The sequence below is a fragment of the Dreissena polymorpha genome, chromosome 7 (genome assembly GCF_020536995.1).
Source record: "Dreissena polymorpha isolate Duluth1 chromosome 7, UMN_Dpol_1.0, whole genome shotgun sequence".
NCBI classification, from domain to species: domain Eukaryota; kingdom Metazoa; phylum Mollusca; class Bivalvia; order Myida; family Dreissenidae; genus Dreissena; species Dreissena polymorpha.
In genome coordinates, this window is record NC_068361.1 from 50,649,641 (window position 1) to 50,674,352 (window position 24,712).

At 34.9% G+C, this 24,712-nt stretch overlaps 1 protein-coding gene across 1 annotated transcript; it reads right to left on the reverse strand.

The window, feature by feature from the left end:
- Nucleotides 1-83: 83 nt before the first annotated feature.
- LOC127838783 (complement receptor type 2-like) lies at nucleotides 84-17,551 on the reverse strand. The gene is made up of 16 exons (XM_052366772.1): nucleotides 17,295-17,551; nucleotides 16,506-16,709; nucleotides 15,059-15,188; nucleotides 14,573-14,683; nucleotides 13,752-13,964; nucleotides 13,215-13,312; nucleotides 11,591-11,687; nucleotides 10,405-10,502; nucleotides 8,709-8,805; nucleotides 8,433-8,533; nucleotides 4,883-5,000; nucleotides 4,466-4,633; nucleotides 3,888-4,097; nucleotides 3,523-3,702; nucleotides 2,716-2,839; nucleotides 84-429 (listed from the first exon to the last, which is right to left on the reverse strand). Exons 2-16 carry the CDS (start codon nucleotides 16,521-16,523, stop codon nucleotides 285-287), a joined length of 1,908 nt encoding a protein of 635 aa, XP_052222732.1. The 5' UTR covers nucleotides 16,524-16,709; nucleotides 17,295-17,551; the 3' UTR covers nucleotides 84-284.
- Nucleotides 17,552-24,712: the final 7,161 nt, after the last annotated feature.

Consider the following 24,712-nt stretch of genomic DNA (forward strand, 5'->3'; position numbering starts at 1 on the left):
ATATAAGTGCTTGAAATAAAAATCACACTGTACATTATGAAAATGGGACAGCATTTAAAAAACAAAATAACATCAATGAATCATAAAGCAGATATGATTTTATTTATTTACATAACAAACAGCCTTGCACAAATTGTTAATATCAAGCAAAGATACATACACGTGAAATTTGCATGAAAACAATAATCAAACCGGACCAACAGATCATCGTGTGCAAAGGTATACACAAGTATGCATGTTCAAGCTCTTTCACTGTATATGTCCCAGAGCAAAATTATTGTAATTTAGTCGCACTTTCGAGACCACACCGACCAGAGTTGCCTTGCGCCCAACATATCTTTGGCGTTTGGACTGCTTGGGTTTGCATACGTGATTCGGCATCTGCGCTTTCCCTGGTCAAATCCGTATGCGAACGCGCGGCACAGAACACTGAAAACAATTAATTGATCTATAAAATAACATGTAAATACCATAAATGCTCTACAGAAAAGTTGTATATCAAAATATAATTGACACTTTAACACATACTCGTTGGTGACTTTCCTCCCCATGCATTTAAATAAATATATAAAAGTTTTGTGTGCGTGTTAAAAAAAATTAATTGAAATACAAGTTCATTCATAAAAAATCTAATACATTTCAAAAAATAATTGTTTATATTTAATGTTTTTCTTTCTGGTGACTGAAAAGTTCCAAACTTGAAATTATATTATTGCTGAAAATTGTCACACCATACTTATTTTAGTCCATGCGTAATATAAAACCTTTTACTTAAGCAAACAATAATTGAACGTATGAACCCCGATCATAATACTTTTTTAAAGATCATTGCAAGATGTTTTTGTTATAGAAATAAACATGTGGCACATCAAAGTTAACTTTTTAAACATTTCGTTCCATCGCTTTTTGATTGAGTTTAACCAGCCTTATGTGTAGTCTCAGTGTTGTGGCCAATTTGTAAACAGTATAAACTGATTTTTGACGAACATCGATGATTTCCCTGCACGCATGTTGAAAATAAAATGTTTGTAACTGAAGCTATTCCAGTGAATCAAGAGAAATGATGACAGGCTATATACCATAGCATATCTCAACAAATAAGTGTTATGTTAACTATCAATGACATTTCTTTGTTACATTGCATAAAAAAGTAGTGGTCTTTAAATTTAATACATTTCTACTACGTTTGCATATTTAATAACGTATTAACTAAAATTGCGCTATAAACGTTTTTAAGAATGTCCCATGATAAGTCATACTGCTTCCTTTTTAGGGATGTGATTAAATGATGTACATGAAGCAAAAGTAAATCAAACTCATAATAGTCCGTCAAATTGTTTTTCATTAAAATAGACACACACACTGTCTAAAACGTGTTTATAATTTTGGTTTGAACACAATTCGGTAAACAAAACGCGAGAATCCGGACCATGTTTTGTATAAATACATGCACATAGAGATTTCGACAGAAACGTACCAAACACCTTTGTATTCTAATGATCGTTTTTTTTCGCTTGAAACACTATAAACTACAACAACATCAGGAAGTTATAATGTGATTTCAGGTAAAAATGCAGCTTTTATATCGGTGCCTGTTTGGTTAATATACTAGTTTAATCCTTAAGTGCATACCATTTTCTTACAAAATATAAAACATCGAAATAGCCAATATCTTAAGTCAACAGTTTGAGCTTGTATTGGTTACCAAACATTTTCTTTCAGAGCATTTTAAGTATAATTGGTTAAAGAAATAACAAACGTGAGTCATGTGATAGGTAAGAAACACTAGACACTTAGCAGCTTAATATTTTTTACACCATTATGAGGCATTGAGAGGCTCTTCCTCACCAGTCATGGCGATTTCGGAATAAAATCGTTTTTTGGTTAGATTTAAACCAAATCGTGTAGATTTGTGACTGAAAAAAATGCGGACTAGTATTGCTGGATATTGTTCATAACTATAATATTTGGATCAATGAAATCATCCTCATGACATAACGCTTATTTTAAGTTTTACATTTCGTTCGGTTCTTGTTTATGTTGTTCTATTTACCCACGCGAGGGTTACAGTAGCACTTTGCCGTGAATCAGATAATAATGTTTCCAGCTTAATTGTATAAAGGAATGAACGAATGATGAATAGTTATAAATACGTGTGCTCAATAGTTATAGAGAAATTAAACGTTGGATTGTGAAGTAAGATATACTAAATAATTAACTAACTAACATAAGATCTACTGTATAATTAATGACAACTATCAAATAAACCGATTACCAAATACTTTTTTCCGCAAGTATATGTTAAATTGCTGTATTGTTTTCGAAATTTTTAACAATTATGAACAATTTGTTATTTCAAATTTTTCCGTTTATTTGTATCTTCAGGGCGTACGCGAAGAAATTGTATGACGCATGCGTTTTGTTCGGTTGACAGGTTGCATAATAAAGTATAACCATAAACTTTTCTTTGCAAAATAAAAAAACATATTGTAGTAAAATACTGTTGTGTGACAATATAACGTTGGGCTACATTTTTATAACCATTTCAAGCATTTAGCTGCAGTAATTTTGCCGATAAAACTATATGTATCAAAAATACAATTTGATACGACATCATCTACTTATCAGCTTATATTTCAGAGTATTCAACAAATGCAATAGCAATCTTACCACTGCAATTAATGTGATATGAAGAATAAAAAGTCTTTAGCTTACCGGTCATAGTTTTTGCAAAAGGTAAGGCACTCCTGGTATGATTCCACGGTAATGTTTCTGATAGTATGTTTTATCAGATCAGAATTCTGCCTTTCCTCCCATTTCTCAGCGCCATGTTGACAGTCTTAAACCAAACGGCAGTTCTGTGTTAATTGCATTAGCCAATCTTAAGTTTTATTTTTTACCTCCAGCATACGTCATATAGTATCGCGTGACAGTAAAGCCCATAAAATAAACCATACATATAGGATCTGGCACGAGTTGTCATATCATACCATATTTTATTAAACGAGTTCAGGAATTTTGTTAGTAAGCGAGCCTTTGGCGAGCTTACTAACGAATTTCCCGGACGAGTTTAATAAAATATGGTATGATATGACAACGAGTGTCAGATCTTTTTTATTACATGCTTTTAAATGAGCAAATAAAATAAATATTACGCAAACATAAATGATAAATCCCGAATGTTGTTTACATTTCGTGACGTCATTTGACGCATTGCAACAAAATAACAAAATGCGATTGGTCAATAAACAAAAACTAAGCCAATGAAAACGCTTTAAAATGTTGTATAACACATGTGTAATAAAAAAAAATGTAATGGTTGTATTACATGGGAAACAGGGTATAGCATGTGATAAAATATAAAAACTGGCAAAAATGTGTTCGCAAACGGACTTATAACTAGAGTACAAGATAAATCCGGGGTAGAAAAAAATAAAGCAGTTAATATGCCTATTCTTATCTTTGAACGGAAATGACATTGAACAGGGCAACACTATCCGGATTAACAAACAATCAGCTTACACGGTGTGCATGTTGCTGTCCCGTTCCAAGTGCCGTCTGCTGTGCACGTTAAACGCTGGTCACCTTGAAACCATAGTTTACCCTGGCAACGTTGTATTCCTACAGTGTCCTTGAATACGTAGCTATTATTCATTGGACGGTACATTACAGCGCCCGATAAAGGAGGTGGCATACACTTGACTGGTGAAGAAATTGAAAACGACTTGTTTTAAAATGCGTAACAAGTATATGTAATAAGACACGGATGTGTATACGTTCTCAAAATGCTTGTTTTCACTTACATCTCAAAGTTAAGGACGGTCGTCCGAACTTTCCTCATCAATTTGTTTAAGTATATTCTATACAAAAAGAACGAACCACGTTACCTAGTTTGCACACAGGGAGCGTTGTTTCGCCTGTCTCATTGTATACACCGTGGTCACATGTCAGCGTCAGTTGGTCAGGAACGTTACCCTTCTGCGTGCAAGACATAGAGATATTCTGACCACTGCTGATTCTTGAGTTTGGGCTTATATGCGATCCATCCATTAGTTGCACTTTGACGTTTGCATTGCCGTAGATAACTTGGCATGATTCTTTATGAAAGAAAAACCAATTACATAATATCATACGATCGTCTACTGATTAAACCCTCGTATACTCTTTTATTTGCGTCTATATTGCAAAACAAATATATCAACAGAGTATCCAACATAAACTAACATGTTACAAAATCTTATGGTTTAACGTACATCTGATTTATAGATAAACTGAATATTATTTAACCAATGAGGCATCGCAAATAAGAATCCCCTTGAATGCAAGTATAAGTTTATGATTGTCAAAATATCAATGAAAATGGGGATGTCTTGAAACACAGAACACAGCTTTAATGAGGTTTGCTTCGATGTGTAAAAATTGTTCCGAGCTAAAGGAAATACGTTATAAAGTTATGTCATATTACTAGGGATACATCTTGGTACGAATGGCTTCCAGTCTCCTTTCCAGTCGCACTGAAAGCGAGCTTGCAAGTTTGGCTGCATTTCGTATTTATTGAAGCACTTTACATCGTAGCCGTAATGAAATGGGCCACTCGTGTTGGCGAACTGCACAATGGGGCAAGCGAATAATGCTGGAAAAGATCGAATGTGTATGCTTGATGTGCTTTAAATGATGCATTTGACGCTCAAATTTATGTTTAAAAACTCATAATTATGTTTTTCAATACATTTATACAAAATGTATCCGGTAATTTATTTGGTCTATGCTTATCAATTTAGAATTCCATCAAAATAACATGCATAAACATTTTCTAAAAGTAGCATATTGAATTAAAAGCACTTATATATAACTTATATACAATTTAACGTATATTTTATACCTGCTGGACATTGTCTGGGAATTTGACCTTTCAAGTGTCCTTTGTGACAAACCAGATCGGACTGGGATTCATTAATCGGGCTATTTTGTTCGTTTGACCCTTTACACCGTGCCTGCACCTACATGTTAAAATATGCAGCAAGTTATACTTATCATGACACATCAACGAATTTAAGTTTAAATGTATGTTAGAATGAAGGAGTACTACAGACAGACAGACGGAAGAACGGAAGGATGGACGGGTGGACGGACATGCTTATTTACTGACGAACGGACAGACAAACGGATGATAGAACGAGCGGAGAAAAAGATATCCGGAGTTAATGAATTGCCCCTTTAGTTTGTCGTGAGTTATGTAAACCGTAATTAGTACTATATTTCATTGCAATATTTTAAAGAAACGGATTAATGCAATTAATATTATGGTGCTATTTATGATAAATCTCAGATACATGAAGTATAAACGGTTCGTATATAATTGTGTTGAATAAGGAAACAGCGAATAGACAAACGGCGTTTTAGAACAATTTAGTCACAGATGGTTGAAAGTAGCGCAAAAAGAATAATTCTGTAAAATGGAAATGTTCAATATTTTTGACAGAATTTTGTGAATTTTATACATGTGTGTTGCTATTCACAATTGAAATTTCCTACTGCACCGTAAAGGAATTGGATTCACGCACTTTAACAAATGGATGGCCATGATAGCCCCCAGGATTCATGGCCGTCAATTAGTAAAGACTTGATCTGGTGATAAATTGTGTTACCCCATCTGACCCAAATTCAAACATAGCCTTCATATTGTAAAAACTAACTTTCTGACTAAGCTTCATCTGTAAATGTGGTTTTAAGAGCTCTAACATTGTTTTAGAGATTAGATTCAGTGACCAAGTTTGTAAAAAAAAAAACATTCTGACCAAGTTTCATCAATAAATATTGCTATTAGAACGTTAACATTAAAACAGATTTAACATGGGGACCCAGTTTTTTAACACATCAGAGCATTATATTGTCATTTTGCCCCTAGACTGAATATGTTTTTAATCATTTGACCTGGTGACGTAGTTTTTTGAAGCAGATGACCCAAATTCGAAATAACCTAGACATGTCAAGATGAACATTCCGATTAAGTTTCATCAAGATTGATTCATACATATTGCCTTTGAGAGATTTATCTGAGATGACATAGTTGGGCATAATAGTTTTACCCCAGCCGCATAAACAACTATACAATTTTCCACATAAAATATAAAATCTATGACCTGCTCTTGTCGGGAAAATCAATATTGTTTGACGTTAATCGATATTTAATATACAAGTCTCTATAAATGATTCGAACTCTTCGGATGACTTATTTTTACCCAAGGAACATGACTTGAAAATCAGAAGAACACTATATTACGTAACATGCCGCATTTAAAATCCGTGAGCCATTAGGTTCAGAGTAGATTGTTTCAAGTTTGCACTATACACATATTTGGAAAACAAGTTACCCCTAGGCCGGCACAAATTTTGACTACTGAAGCATAAATTGAAAAAAAAACTAGAATACTAAAGTACCACCATAGGATGTCAAACCTCCGACACTTATGTTTTGAATGATATTTTTAAGTTCTTAACTTTTCAGTTTATATATATTTCACGACCATTGTGCGTGGTCAGTGTTGACACCGCAGGCATTCTTTGCGCAAAATTGGTAGAGGACCACAATTCAATAAATCATGCAAAAGTCCAAACCTTTCGGCTTTGCGAATTCACAGAAGATTAAGTGTTTACGAGTTAGGAAAAAAGTAACCTTCAGTGCTGAACCAATTTTGACCTTATGGCATTATTTGAGCCAACTTTGTAAATGACCACCATACAATGTAACACGCCAAAAAGCAAACCACTAACCTTTGTGGTTGCGTAAAAGAAAAATATTTTTATACTGAAGTTCTTTAGCAATCTATACAAATTGTACTACCCATGTGGCGTTACCAGTTTTGACCCCAGGGGCATTCTTTGAACAAAGGTAGTAGAAGACCATGTTCTTAAACATAAAGACCATTACCCTAGAGGTGTAAGAGCAGAAGATTTCTTTATTTTGTATTTTTAGTATATTTTTATCTCCGATGACAAATATATTACATGATCAAAACGATTTTTAACAAATTTGAAATACGGTCATCTAAAGATCCCTTTTTGATGTTTCGTTAAGTCTTTCAAGGGTCAAAAGAGAAGTCTTAAGACGCGGATAAGTATAAAATGCGAAACTTTAATACTGTTTGTGGGACCATAACAGTTTATACGAGCCATCGAAAAATACTATCCGCGGGAATTCTTTGTTTTCGATACAAATATCCGAAAAAACAACAGTTGTTGTTTAAAACTGCGTTATCGATTTGTTACTTGCAAATGCAAGAATTGTGCTTTATTAGTATTAACATATTTGCGCTACATAACAAACAAAAGATGAAAGTACCACATTTATATTTGGGCAAGTTCGAATTGTTTTGAGTAAGAATAAGATCGTTGATTTTCAAAAATTGAAACTAAAGAGGACAATATTGTTTAATATGTTGGGTAAATTCAGCACTTGGCACAGCCAAAGCAAGAACTTCTACACATTAAACTTAAGGCTCAGCGTGAGGTAAAAAGTTCTCAACATTGTAAATAAATACATTTTGGATAGACACATTTTCGTGGTTTAATTATGTTGAAAACAAACGTTTGATGTATTGTGACATTTATATAAAAATACGATCTGGACAAATCTGTGCGATACTCATGTGGTTTACTACTTATAAGTAAGTGGCGGTCTTTAGAACAAGTTTGTGTTGATTTTAGTACTGTCAAAAAAGGCGAAGAATATGGCCTCAATATAAATAAATAAATTAATAAATATCATATAACAAACACAAAGTATTGACTCCGAATCAATGTAACTTTGTCATAAAATTTAAAAACGAAATAGAAATGATAATATAATGTTGAAATGATATTTGGATATTGAAGATTAATGCTTTCAGAGTACACACATTATGATGTGATTATATGGCTTATAAATTATATTAAAGTTTTGCATCGAGGGCTTCCTAAATTTCAGCCATGGTAGTCTAAACAATGAGTCATAAACGTGGCCCAAAGAGTGGTAACACCTGGTAAACTAGAATTTGTACCAACTTGACGAAGATCAGAACTTGGCCTTTAAATTGTCAATATAAACATTGAGATCAAGTTTTATCAAGGTTGAAAGAAAAAGGCTTATAAAGTGCTGACGAGCTAAACGATAACGAAAAATTCTGCACACAGCAGGACGCTCCATGACGGACGCCGGAAATAGAGTGATCACAATAGCTCTCATTGCGTACTTCATGATCAGATGAGCTAAAGCGACGCAACATCTTGCCAATTTAGTCTCCAGTGTTATCTCAAAGTGATTGATTCACTTTATTGTATCTTAATTGTGTCATTATTTTTCCCCACTAACTGAATTGTTAATAAATGCAATTCTAAAAAGCAAGTGAAAAACATTTGATACACTGCTTGTAACGAAAATGTTTTATGTTTACCGAGCTGCCATCTGGGACAACATCACCATCCGATTGCACCGTGCCGTTCAACAATACCTCCACGTTGCGAACATCGAAGTTCTCTATCTTACAATCGACAGCTGAAAACAAGTTTAGACTTGAGAAGTAATTACTGTGCTTTATCATATTTTACCAACTTTCAATAATAAACTGGATTTATGAAAGAACAATTATCGATAATACATCTTTTGGTTTTTATTAAGTTGTGTCTAAATGAGTTAGGTTTCGTTCAATCAGCATGACTTATATGTTTACCTGCATCGCAATTTGGCAGAGTTGGAACCCAAAGCGAGTCTGTGCACTTAGAGTCATAACCTGGTATCCCTTTCGGTGCAATGCATTCTACGTGAACCTAGGAAAAGATAAAATACGCAAGGATATAGATTGGCATTCTGTTCACTCGTAAGTTTTTGTTAACGCAAGGTCAATATCATATTACATTATTGTAGATTTTTTACATATGTAAAAAACAGTTATTACTTCATCGACTTTCAAAACGTCTTGATTAAAAGAATTTTCAATAAGGTCCGTTAAAAAATAAGCTCTCGAAAGGATTATGTTATTTGAATTAATATATAACACAAACATATTCTTCTGCTAGGTTAACAGCCTCCAACACGTGTTCAGCGTCAAGCTATGTCCGTCCAATTTTACCACGATACTAAGAATTATAGTACAAACATACAGACTTGAAGTGTTCCCTGAAATGATATTTGATTTTGCTCGTTTTAAAATTGACAGAGGATTGATACCATAAAGCATATATATTGGATACAGTATCATCCTGTCCGTGCTATTCCATCAGAACTATACATTTGTCCTTTAGACAAGGATCCCCCATATTGCTCTCTTGACTCGAAATTGCACTAATGTCGAAACATTTGTTCTACGTGGCCACTACATGAATTGAGATTGGCATCACGAATCAACTGCTCGTGGTGATCATATTAGATCTTACCAGTGGCAGTGCTTTGTGCCAAAGAATAAATGCTGGATAAACTATAATCCTGCCCGTGCTTTCAATTAGAACTAGGCATGTGTCCATAGGACAAGGATGTCCCCCATATTTCTCTCTTGTTTCGAAATTGCACTAATATCGAAACATCAATTCTACGTCGCCACTATCACAATTGGCGCAACAATATAAACAGAAAATATATATGAAAATCATAATCGTATTGAAGCGTATGGAACGCATTGAATTCGGATAAACATAGGGTAACTTATCATCGAATCGAGGCCCAATTCCAAAATATTTCGAAACACTCTAATTTAACTGTCTGTAATCGTAACTTGACTGGAAATCAAACCTTATCAGATTGTTATCAATAAACAAATTGCAATCGGGCGCAAAGCAGCGTTACATAATGTCATTGAGTTTCTTAGCCTGTTAATCAGTAAAGTGTGGCAAATCGTTTGGATCGCACGAACGTGAAATTCGTGTTTTAATGGTTGTAAAGTTTGATTACTTTAGTATCAAAAATGGTTTAGTCGCGCGCGAAATAAATAAAAAATGTTCTTTTTGGCTTTAGAAGTGTGTTATTTCGAAAAGTACGAACCACAATAAGTAGGTCCACAGGTGTTCATTTTAAATAAATATGTTTGCAAACTCTAGAAGCACTGTGTTTGCGTTAGCGCGGCAGAAGAAAACGATAATTAATTTTGATAAAATATCAACATATGTAACTATAGATGATAGAATAGTTGATATTTAAATGTGTTTGTAAAGTTTTCTACTTGAAGCATCAACACGTGGTATGGTACGTGCGACACAATTAAATAAATTCCTTAAAAATGACTTAACTTCTTAACGTAATGTTTTCAAGCTAAATATATTCACAAATAAATGCTTAATACTTATTTATGTTCATATAAATGTATTCTCTTAAAGGATGACATCTGATATTAGGAAATTTCTAGACATAAACGTTACGTAGATCTTAACGCTTACGAATGTTCCCGAGTTGACGTATTCAGTGGTTCCACTTACGCCGTCCGAAGTAATGTTCGGTTTGAAGACATATCGGGTCCTGTCGTACACACAACGATCTAGATCAAAGCGGAAAGTGCTTGTTTACACGGGTAGATTTTAAGGCGTATTGTCTAATAAAACACACCAAATGTGCATCCTCCCACATGGGTGTTCGAAAGAACAAAACTTTTAAATAGTACTCATGACTTTTCAATCCTGCATTATTTTCTAATGATAAATGTGTTTGAAAATAAATCGCTGAATACTTGCCATCTTATGAAAATAAATGTATCGTTTAAACATCATAAAACAACCCAAATTTTACATTAAATATGAAAGGAAGCAAATACTCTGTATTATAACATTCCCACAAGCATCAGACTTTACACTCATAAGTACCGGTAGTTTCGGTTGCTGTCGTTATGCCAGTATAGGAGTCCACAAACCCAGCATGTACAGTTAGTAACCCATTGTAATGACAATAAATCATTTGTGTTTGGACTCTTTAAAATGACCACAGTCTTAATGAACAAATATACATTATTCATGGAACGAAATGACCTATCGTGGCAGATCCTTTATGACAGCATCAGCATCACAACTCGTGTTAACATTTGTTTTGAATAGAACGTCCATGTTTCCTATCTTAATATTTACCACTGGGAATATAATTGGAATGTCGAGCTATTTACTGTAGATTATATTTCATTTTGGAAATCTAAATCGTCCAATCTTCCACAAAAACAGAGGAACGTAATATGTTTGTTTTTATGATTTGTAATGTATTATTCAATCTTCTTCTGCAGAAAGGTTTGGCATAGATAACTACTATGGTGTATTTCTTCTTTAGGAACTCCTCGAACGTTCAATCTAATGCTGAACATGTTTGACTTCAAATTCAATTTTTAAGGGGCATCGTATTTTTGGAATTTATTATTTTTGAAATCACCACTGCAAAACGTTTTGAGTTAATAGGAATGAACATTTTTGTTGGTAATCTATTTCGTTTAATCTACCGCTGAAACCCTTGTTTGGTAGTTGCAATTTTACAAGCTACAACCGAAAGTAGATTTGTAGCGGAAAGATAATTGATGAAATATTGATCATAGTCCTTCATGTTTTCTTAAATAATTTGTGTTCGATCAGAATGACTGCATTTGTTTACCTGCATCACAACTCGGCAATTCTGGAACCCAAATGGAATCTCTGCATTCAGAATCATACCCTTGGGTCCTTTTTGGTGCTCTGCACTCTACGTGCACCTTGGAAAGGAAAGTAAAAAAGCAGAATAGACATATCCGTTTACTTACTAAAAAAGTCTTAACGTGAGGTTAATAAAAGCGTTCTTGAATGGTATCATTTGTCTGCGTTTCAATTGTGACGGAAAAATTATATTACACAGAGAACGTTCAACTTCGGGCCCTCAAAATGCTCAAGCTTTGAAAACCAAAAAGATCTGTCCAACTGCACCTCCAATAACTACAAAAATGTGTGAAGTGTGAAACTATAGCTTACTTAAACATCAGCCTTAGTCTCGTTCTGGTAAAACTTGTATAAATACATTTGCATAAAGTGTCATCCCAGATAAGCATGCGCAGTCCACACAAGCTAATGAAAATATGTAATCCCTGATTAGCGGAAAGTTTCGTCCCTGATTAGCCTATGCGGACTGCAGAGGCTCACCTTGGATGACACTTTACGCACATGATTTTAACCCAGTTTTCACAGCACGGGGCTTAGCCTGATACTAATTTACTCTGTTAACATAAATGATGCGCCTCATATGTAAGCTGTGTTCATACTTATTTACTCTGTAAACATAAATGGCGCGCCTCAGATGTCAGCTGTGTTCACACTCATTTACTCTGTTAACATAAATGATGCGCCTCATATGTAAGCTGTGTTCACACTCATTTACTCATTTAACATAAATGAAGCGCCTCAGATGTTAGCTATGTTTATACTAATTTACTCTGTTAACATAAATGACTCCCCTCAGATGTTAGCTGTGTTCATTCTCATTTACTCTGTTAACATAAATGACGCGACTCAGATGTTAGCTGTGTTCATATCATATTCGGCTCGTAAACTGATACCAAACAAGTATATGTGTTGAATAATGTTTTATCTGTTTCGCAGATTATATTGCAAATAAATAATACTCATCGTTATGGTACTTTAATACATATATGTATAAAGTTCACTCTAAATAATTGATTGGGCGCCAAATTTATGAAAAAATACACAATACAAACTTATAGAAGTTATAGCAATCGAACTAAATTGTATATATGAAAAACACTCATATAGAGTAATAACGTTACAAACAACGTTCCAGCATTAACGCGATGATTTTGCCAGGTACGCCGTAAATTATTTTCTATTACATCCATCGAACGAAGCTTACATTTATATCAAACACGACATTGCTTCAAATAGCAACTATTTCTGTCTTAGGAAACAGGAACAGAAATTCGCACATGTGAGCGATGTCATTTTCGCCTAACTATTATTTGGAAAAGTTGGGCGTGTCGTTGTGTTGGAGTGTTTAACATACAATGATTACATTCGTTTTCAAAATGATTATAACATATATTTCATGAAATCAATTATTATGATATTAATTGAGTAAAGGGGTGTAAAAATTACTAAAACCCATAACAAACAAGTCTATGCTAGGATCCAAATATTGGTACTCAGCCAACCCTGTGTTGACTCTTCAATGTGTAGGCACTAAGTAGGCACTCTATGGAATGTCAGGAAAACTCGAACACTGACGTAACGCTTACATGTGTACCCGTGTTGACGTATTCCGCGGTTGGGCCAAGTCCATGCGCTGTAATATTCGGTTCGAATTCATAGCGGATGCTATCGTACACACACCGATCTAGATAAAAACATAACTTGTGTTTATTTATATACATAGACACTGAGGCGAGTCGTCAGAAAAACCAGACCTAACGCATGTGCGGGAATAGTGCCGGAGCCTGGTACTGCAAATTGTACGCTTAACCTTCCCGGTATGCATTATTTTCTAATGATAAAAATGCTTTTTATATGGGCGAATGTCGACCCCAATCGGCCATCGCCAGGCTGATAAGGGACGACACTTTCCGCTTTATGGTATTTTTCGTTTCAATGAAGTATCATCACAGCGAAATTCCAGTTAAAGCAGAAATTGTCTGCCCTGCTGAGCCGGTGTGGACTGCACAGGCTAATCTGGGATGACAGTTAAAGTACATGCATAAAACGGCATTTTCGGCTAATTTATTTTGTTTGTTATCTGTACAGTATTCATTCGGATGATGCTCTTAATCGGCTATTACCTGGTTTGCAGTTGATATTGACCACCCATTCACCGTCTTGACAGGTATAGTTTCCGGTCCCTTGGTTGGAGCACAGGGGATTCTCCACCATGAGAACTGTTCCGTCTGGGTACTGGGTACGAGACAGATCATCCAGTGACACCTTTCCGATTGATTTCACGAAGTAGGTGTCCATGTCAATAGGCGGGGGTTTACAGGGCACTAATGCCATATCTAAGAGACAAAATATCGAATATAAACAATGTGACACGTGTCTACGTGATGAAAGGCTACAAAAGTACCATGTCTGAGATTAAAACACCACGTTTATCCACTAATATACATTTTTTTAGAGGTCAAAAAACCCTAGAAACCTAATGTTTGCATGCGAGAAACAATATTTTTTATATGAATACTTTCAAAAGAAAATATCAACTTAACAGTCACTTGATAGCTGTGTGAAGAACGGATTTTAAAATAATGATAAGTGTGCAACCTTGTTTGTTTGAACTTGCTCGATATTTGAATTGAGGGGTTACTGTCAACATCACATACCTGTCGCGCAGATAACATGCAGATAAGATTCTAACTGAACTAAAGCGGTTATTGCACTATCAAATCTGAAGCTAGAGCAATACAGGCGAACAGACAGATGCTTATCAAAGCCATTTGTCATCCAATATTTACATATTAATTCAATAGTTATGTTCAGATGGGAGCGCAGAAGGTTTGAACTTCTTTTAGAGTAACCCATAGTCTTCGAAAACCTATACAATTGTAAAAAAATGTATGCTTTGCGATTTGTTTGAAATCATTTATATTTTCAACGGCCATGCCCATACTTTTCGGGTGGTTGCATCGTTGAACTGGATCTTTGGGTGGTCCCTTGCATAAGCATTCGCAGTTTTTCCCGACAAATGCACCCTTAGGGCATTCTACGTGAGGACACTTCTCTATAACAGCAGGAATATACAGAAGGTAAGAAAAGTCCATTACACTTTGTCGAAGTTCCGGTGGGTCAATTTAACACAAGTATTACAATAATAATTATTACCGATAATTGATATAAGAAATAAATGAAATATTAGAGTGTAGTTTTGCTTATTTATTTTTACAATATTTATATTCATAATTTATGTGTAACATGCAGTCTGAATTATCAAATGTAGTTGCTATAGGTTTTATACTCAACAAGTTTTGTTTTAAACACGGATTACATGCACAAAAATTACCAAGAAGTGGAGATTAAAACGAAAACTATTCGGTGGTGAAAAACATGACTTCCTTTCAAATACTAGGAGCTTAATTTCATAAATAAACAAGCTAACCTTTACACTTATACATGGCGCTCACAATTTGTACATCATGGAAGCTGAGGAGTTTCGCTTCTCCAATTATATTCAAATAATATTCGTTTGTCGGTTCCAACGAAATAGCGTTGCGTGAGTTGGCGAAAAACTGAAAAATATTATGTGTGCTATAAATATGTTCAACAAATAAGCTTCCGTAAATGCCATAGATAGATAGATTTATTTCGGCATAGGAAGCATATACACAGTTCACAACATAACATAGAATAAAATAATAAGCAATTATTAAAAACTATTTCATGTACAATAAACTATGACATGCTCACCAAACCAAGGATGACACAAAAAAGAGCAAGCCCTTATTTCCATTGTGGTCCTTATTATTGGTGGCATGACAAAAAGAGGCAGACCTTAAACATAACTATGTTGACCTTAAACATAACTATGTTCATGGTAAAATAATTATTTAATGAAATAAAAAATATATATCACCGTTCAAAAGAGATCAAACTAATTATCACAGTAGTGCTCAGAAAATATGACAGGAGCTGGAAACTAACATCAATTGATAATGTTATCAATTATTACAACACATAGATATTTTGACAGTTGTAATTTGATGATATGAGGTATCATGAATTATCTAAATTAAATATATTGCTAAAATGTATGTTATGAAGTATGAACTAGTAATTATTAAAAATAAAAACCTAAGCCGAAGTTAATATCTGCTTATTAAAAATGAAAAGATACACATATATAAAAAATTAAATATTATTCATTTAATGACTTTTAATGGCAACCTTAAAGCCTTCTAACTTGTTGACCTCTGTGAGTGACTCAGGTAAGGAGTTCCAGAGTTTAATGCTGTTAAAAGAAAAGGATTTGGAACCATGACATTTGACCTTGGGTAAACAATAACCACCCTTTTTACTAAGCCTAGTGCTGTAATTATGCATAGAATCTTGGGAAACAAAGTGTTCACTCAAGTAATCTGGAAAAAGGCCATTTCTTATTTTGAAAACATGACATAACATTATTTGATTTACTCTCATGTGAACTGGTAACCAGTACCAGCCATCACACTTAAACGACCTGATAATATGTGTATGTTTCGTCTTGAAATTCACCAAATATACAGAATTATCCTCAGCATATTTCTGCTCATTAATGTTACAACATGTGTACGTTATTCATCCAATTACATTTATTAATAACATATTTCAAATTGGTTCAAGGTAAGACCATTTAAAATATCCAATTGCTATTCAAAATAGGTGAAGATATTTGTTAAAGAGTCATTCTTGTCGTTCTTGGTTAAAGGTTTCAGAGAAGACGTTCTGTCAGCGATTTTTGAAAACCACGACCGACAACAAATACGGACTGACAGGATAAGCTCTTTCTTCGCACTTGAACACGTAGGACAAAAGAGAAGAACATCTTGATTTTCAATCTAGATGCTTACGTTTTTGCCGTAATGCATTATGCTGTGATAGTCATACGGCTTGTTGAAATCGAGATATTGGGTCGCGTTGAATTTGTCAAAGTTGTAGTGGGAGTCGTTGTCAATTTTTTCATAATGTACAGTGACGTAATTGTCCCGGTCTGCCCTCGTGTGCTCATGGTATAGGCCAATGGCGTGTCCAATCTCGTGTAAAATGATTTCCAACTGCAATATGAAATGTTACCGCATGCATGAGGCAATGACTTAGTCAGTTTACTAATACATGTCTCAGAGAATGATGATTTGCAGCTATTTGAAACTGACGTTTTTGTTTTGCATGGCAAACACGGTGTAAAATGGTTGGCGTCTATCTCATTATGGACATAAATGATGCCAATGTTCTTATATAAATGAACAACAGATTTAAAAACAGTTTGTGATCAAGGCAAGGTATGTGTCAATGTCGTGTAAAAAAGGACAACTGCATGTTCAACATTATTTACCAATTAATGTGTATATGGGACACACACATCAGCGAAAAAAAAACGTACGACATAGTCTTCAATCACTATCAAATTAAATATAAGAAAATCTTACAACAACCGTGGTCATAGCCGTTCGACGTTTATTTTTGATATTGAGATCAGTTAAGAACATGATAGCTATAACAAGTAATGAGGAAATGCTATGTTTAAGTTTATATTTCCCTAGGCAGATCAATCATTTTGCATAAATAAATATTGGGAGTATTGGACCATTCGGACGCAAATGTAATCGATATATACCATCGCACATGTTATCGATATTTACCGTCACACATTTTTGCGGATCCAGGAAGATGTATTGGGGCCCTTTAATCCTCCCAACATGTGACTCGCAGACCCTTGTTGGAAAAGAACAGAGAAAGTTATAGATATAAATGAGCCTCGTTCTGGGAAAATTTGTCTTAATGTAATTGCGTAGTGTCGCCCCAGATTAGCCGGTACCATTCGAACAGACTAATCAGGAAGGCTGATTTCCACATAAACTGGATGTTCGTTAAGAAGAGAGTTCCTTTAAACAAAAAATAAATAATCAGTAATACAATTATTTAGTTAATTAATTGCGACAAACTGCCCACCCAGCAGGACTGAATATGATTCGATCGTATTGCTGCTGTGTCCTTTCTACGAAGTGCAAGCACGTGTATCTGCTCCAGTGTTCCATAGCTTTCATAATGGTTACATTTGCATGGGCATCTACAATCAAAACACTCAAGTCAATAAAAATGTTATTTAAATAAGACTCAAGAATGTCGATGTGTATGTCTGAAAATATTCTGAAAATCATGTTGGATATGTACATTGTATTTGTACAAACAATACATTGCATTATATATAGTTCATGATGAATGATATAATTTCAAGAAATCCATTTTCGATTGGTGTCTTTATCTTTAAATTAAACGCTCTTTAGGGTTAGAACCCGAGTTCGTTTGGCAATGTGGTAGCTCAAGACCATTATATTTGCTAAATACATTAAAACATAATCTTATATTTTTATTTGCAAAAAATCTTGTTGGCGGTATAAGCAATAAAACATCGTATTACAATATGTGTACATTTAAACGTTTGAACCAATGCATTTTATAAGACATTCGGTGTCATCTAACACGATTATACCGAATCCTGCGTCTATCTGGTAAGGTATTTCGAGATCCTCCCATCGCTTATCTTCGCTTTTCGTTGCGGCTCTTCTTCGACGATTTGCATCATTATCAACAACGCTGTGCATCTCGCAGGAAACACTCTCGTCATTGAAGGAATATTCCTTTCTAAAAATTGGTAAAATGAGACAAAACAATTAATAATTGATTAATTACCTAAAAGCATCTTCGTAAATTGTCTCGTCAATCTCTATAAATTATGCACGAAAGACCCTCGTTTTTTATTCCTTTAAAAAAATGGTAAAACGATCCACACTAATTAAAAAACATTTTTCTACTACGAAATTTGATAAGTTACCCAAAAACATCTTCGTATGTCTCGACGTCTATCACCATATCGTAATGCAGCTTCACCATCGTTCTGTCGCTGTCCTTCATTTTATACCGACACCACTCTTAAACATATGTTAGCTTTAGCAACTATTATATACTAGTATAGGAACAATGAAAGCCTCGAAACATAATCAGCAGAGACAACAGTTGGAGTCATTCCTTTGGAACAGCTAATGCACAACATGTGATGTTTTAAGTTTTAAAGGCTATCATCACCTCAAATTGAGAAGATCATTCATCACACACAAAATTATTACATGTTTGCAAACAGAAAAAGTAAATTAAAATTAAAATTAAAACCGTAATATAATGAAATACTTGATATTCTAGTTACGTGACGGAGAACTCAAATAAGAGGAACACTTACACAAGTTACGGGGCGAGAAAAAAGAAAACTCCATCTTATGTATCGTGTTACCTGACTGCAAATGAGCTTTCACCACTTCGTCGGAACGACCTGAATGATCTGTGCTTAGTCCAGATGCTACACTCGTGTCTGTCAATACATAATAACATTTATTTGAATATTTCTTAGGCATTGAAACTACAATTATAATAGCATTCATAGCAAGTTTTGCTGATTAGCAAAATATATCATATTTTAAAACAACGCTAAAGTAAATGTATTTAAAATTCATAAAGACGATTTTAGATTAAGGGAACCTAAAAAAACAGGAAAACGATGAGGAAAACGAATTAAAGCCGGATGTGTATGTTTCTAATCAGAATTATACAGAATGGGGGTTTGATATTCAGTTTATAAAGGGGATAAATATTGGTTTAAGCTTATTCGATCATTTCAGCCAGAAGAACCGAGTATCACATAATGAACATTTGCGAACAATTATAATAATATTGAGACACCAGTAAAGCAGAAAATAATCTGTTATACACATTCTTTTTTTACTTACGCTATTTTGTGTGAAATAAGCGGGTACTGTTAATTATTTTTGCCACGGACTTTTTATCTAAATGATGGTGAATTTTATTTGATTATAAAGAAATGGCTGAAAGACATATTTTAAGTTTCAAGCTATGGTGACCATATTGTGCAGTGACGCAGAACAATGAGCAAATGTTCGGTATTGAAGCTTTAAAGGAAAATATGTACGTTTTCAGGAAATATTAGGCAAGCACTGAAATAATAAACTCCAGTCTTACTTTCCACATTCTGCTGATGACAGCATTCATCAGCCAGGTAGAACCTCTCTATGTTGATTTGACAACTAATTACTATATCAATTATTTACAAGGACTCGATGTGTTAGTCGTGTATTTGAAAGATTTATTGTTGACATTCTTATTTTGTTTTAATTTTCAAATTTCCAGCAAATGTTATGTTTGAATAATGGTGTTTATATTGCAATATTCTTTTCGATATTTTTTCCTTTATTAGCTTCTGCGCATTGCACAGGCTAATCAGCAGTAAGCACAGGCTAATCTTATTTGATATGCATTAATCCCCGTTTTCACTGAAAGCAGCCAATATGCACAGATTTCAATGATAAACACCAGACTGGCCAATCTCATTTTACAAGCTGTTAAACACTATTTATAAACCCTCTGCACAGTGTACCAATACACAGCGGTTCATCACATTATGTTGAGGCACCAACGACAACTCTGCTAGGAGAATGGAATTTATCGTCTGCTGCAACACAGCAGTGGCGTTGTCTCCCATACCGTACCTAAGCCTTCTTGCCACATACTTATTTACAAAATATGGTCTGTAAAATTAGCGTGAGCTAACGCTGACACTAAAAATGCTTATCTGTGCCCACATATAATAATTGTACATGATATATTTTACATTCGTGTAGTGTACTGAAATTGACGTAGTTTTTACTTATAAGTTGTACACGTGTTTTTGTTGTTGATATTTTTAAAGGATACAATAATGAATCAGTGAGGAGAATTGTAGTGAATTGTATATATTTTATTTTTGAAATGATCAATCTACTAGCGTTATTTATAGAGTGTATATCGTTATGTCACCTATTTTCGCGATGTACTTTCGATTTCACGTCGCGAAATTGTATTACCGAATATACTGAAAATATGAACTTTTTTCAAGTAATGTAATATACCAGTCGTGATATTTGAATCAAATAAAAAACTGTGTGACAAATTAATAGTGGACATATCAAACTTATATCGTAAGTTGTTGGAGTTCTTTATTAATACATTCGAGTGATGAAATTGATCAATCATCAGCTACCTTGTACCAAAAATTAAGTTCATTGTCCCAATCTTTTTTTCCTTCTGTCCGGGGAAAATATAATAATTTTGCCGAATTGTACATTGATTTTTTTTAAATCATTTTAATTTGCGACAACTTAAGCCAATACGCTGCTACTATTCACCGTACACGACTTCTGCCATAAACAACTATTCGCCGTACACTACATTTTTTTAATTTAATAGATTTCCACGAACAATAATCAAACCAAGACAAGAAATAGCGTTAAGATGGTATATATTGCCTATAACAATAGGAAATCAAGTCCATACCCGATGGCATACCATGTGATCAAGAAAGAGAGCTGTTTCTTCAAGAAGTTCCAATTTCAACCCGGTACCAAGCAGTAATAAATTTGTGTAAATAACGCGTCAGCAATACGAATTGCATGATAGATACACAGTTTTAAACATATTAATCTTTCTGTAAGATGCCTTACACGCACAGGTTATTCAGGAGCGAGTTATTATTAGATATTTTAGCTAAATACTGACTGCTCTCCATGGTTGGTTTGTTTACTTTCGCTTCGCTGGTAATCTATTTCCAGTGGTGATGATAGACAGTGTATTTGTACAATGACGTTTTCTTATTTTTAGCTACTATTTCACGTATGTAAAATGGTCGAATGTCGGTACTATTGAAATCATATTGATCGTTTATCAACGCTTTCCTCGGTTAACGTTGCTTAGTAGCGAGATAACCAAACATGTAGGCAGAGCTAAACGTGTGTCTACGGAAACGTATATGGTACACCCCAATAATGTGGTCATGCCGGAATAATTTATATCGACTTATTGTGAAATAACATGGTATGTCGACATAGTTTTGTAGCTATTCCCACCTTAATTTTACTCGTCATAACGACATTAAGTTGAAGACTTGACGTAAATGTTTCCGGCTTTTTCCGAAAATATATTTGGTCAACATGATCTAAGTCGACAAATCTACATAATTTTTGGCGTCATGCTCTTGTGAAAATGACTTGCCATCATAGTTTTAGTCGACACGATGAGTTATTTTTTACGCCATGACACCTTTTACATATCATGTCGTCATAGAATTTTGACATCATCACATTATTGTAACATTGGTTCATGACTTCCGGCGTCGAACAGATTTTCAGTTTCTGGTATATTCTTTCGATACACGCAAGACCTCAGACAGTCCATTTTTACAGCAGAAATGCTTGGTATAAATGTAAAAATAACATACACTGTTTGCAAACTATTAATATTAATGTGTTCGTTGGGTTTTATGAGCATTTAGAGAGCTTAAATCTCGATTGATTCATTTAGATATTTCTCTTTAACTAATACATGCAAAACGTGTGTTTAACGACTCACAACTTTTTTATATTGCAGATTAGTGTCTTAGTTGCACTGATATATGTTGACTCATCGTTAGCTGCACTTTCAAATCAAAAAAGGGATGTTCGGATTCCGCGTTATCACAAACAGGGCTATACGCGTCTGGATATATGTTGATTCTTGCTTTTCCTACACAACACTGCTCTCAGTTTGAGTCAACTGAAACGGATACTGCGAAGGTTGGGGCTCAAAAGACGCAACGCGTCGTCTCCTCTTCCAGACCTTATACGAGCGATTCGTTTAGTATATAAAAGAGGGATGGCTGTATGACAACGTGATCTGAACTCTTTCACCCATCTATGGAATTCTCATCGGATTCGACAGCAAAGACATGTGGAAGCACCAAATAGGATACCGATGGTAATGTACTACCAGCCTGAGGCGTATGGTACCCGAGATTTTTCATTTCGGCTTCCTTGTGAATTGGAAACCATTGATCGTATTCAAGAGAGATACTTTGTAAAGAAACCGCAGTTTGGGTGTAAAGATGACTTCATATCCGTCCTAGAACATGTGTGTGAAATGCAGCGGGAGCAACTGCCAATTCCTGAATCGATTAAAAGTGCGACTGCTTTGTTCTTGGCCTTGACTGAAATATTGGATGGTTACTAATTACATATGCAAAAATATATGCTTAAAAAGTGTTTATATTTTGCAAATTTAATCGTTAAGTTAGTTTAGTTCAAGTATCTTTCGTTTAGAGTTTTATTTACAATGTGTCGATAAACAACAAAAAATTGATATTCTTGTTATTGGAATTGATCATGAAGTAGTTAAACGTTGTTTTGTTTCTTTGCTAAAATAAATTCACTCATATTGTTGTACACATTTACAGACATTGCAAACTTGGCAAAAACAGATTAATCATGTTCTTCATTCCATTGTTAGATTGCAAAAGAATGAATGAAACGTCACTAATTGTTTGAAAACATGGCGGTCATTTAGTTATGAAATCCTCGTATATTGTGGAATATTCCTTTCAAAATATGGTTCTTTCAAAAGATTTATTAACATTTCATTTCATACTTCAATATATTAAACGAAACGACTATTGTAAATCTTATATTTAATATTAACACGGGCGCAAATATATGATATGTTTATTTTGTATTTTATTACTTGATTTTCTGTTCCTGAAACTCCAGTGTATATAGTACATGTTTGAAATAAATGTTTATTTTTTTTGAATGGTCAAATAATTCGTTTTTGAGGAAATGGAAAATTATTTAAATGTGACACAAAATTGGGTTATTTGTAGGTCAATTTTAGGGCTAGTTAATGTGATCGGTCTTTCTTCGTCGCTTCTGTAGTTGCTCTTTTTTTGGACACATGGTTTGGAGGCACTAAAGACATTCCATGCGGTTGCAAATGAAATCCATCCACGAATACAGCTAGAGCTCCGTTACTCCACACAGCAGCTCGAATTTCTAGACACTATGATGTCTATTCGAAAAGGAAGGCTGGTTTCAGACCTATATACAAAACCAACAGATCGGCACCTCTACCTGCACATGGACTCGTCGCATACCGAGCATACGAAGAAGGCTATTCCGTACGGCTTAGGTGTGAGGCTGAAAAGAATATGTTCGGAAGAGACGGACTACAAAAAACACAGAGATGAGATAAAAGAGCAACTACAGAAGCGAGGATACAATGGCCGATTCGTCGAGACAGAGCTGAAGAAAGTTGATAGCAAGAAGCGAGAAAATCTGCTGCATACGAAAGTGCCTTCAAAAAGTACTTCCAGGGTACCGCTCGTTATCACTTTCTCCAGAGCGCTACCAAATGTCGGCCATATCCTCCGGAAACACCTGCCAACACTCCACATTTCAGATCATATGAAAAACGTTTTTCCTGAACCCCCGTTAGCAGCATTCAGAAGAGACTGCAACCTTCAAGACATATTGGTTCATAAAAAGCACAACCGGATGTTTTTCCGAGTTCACAACAGGAGCGGACCTTGTGGGGCACAGAGGTGCGCAATCTGTCCATACATGATGAAGGCTGAAAAGTTCAGCGACACCACCGGCAAAAGCTACAATGTGCGGAACGAGGTCACCTGCAAATCCACCAATGTAGTCTACGCTGTACACTGCGAACGGTGTAAGACCTTCGTATACGTAGGAGAAACGGGAGATACCCTGTACCAGCGACATCTTCTTAACCTGTCCCGCATACGGACTCGACACAACGACCCGGTAGCCGAGCACTATATATATATATATATATATATATATATATATATATACAAAACGCTTTTATTAAATTTGCCGTAGCTTTCGACCTCTCGGTCTTCTTCAGCGGCGTTTATTTGTGAATAAGCATATCATCTTTAGCGGAAGTGACGTTATATTATCGCACGTTACATTGCGCGCCAATTTTAGTCTTTTGTGTTTAGTCCATATGGTTTGAACGTCCTCAGCTTGCGCTTCCGAGGTTGTTCGATGGTCTTCCGGTACTCGTCGGTTCCATTTAATTTTTCGAGTCCCATGACCCGGAAGTCTGCGACGCTGTGGCCGTTTGTGTAGAAGTGCTCGGCTACCGGGTCGTTGTGTCGAGTATATATATATATATATATATATAT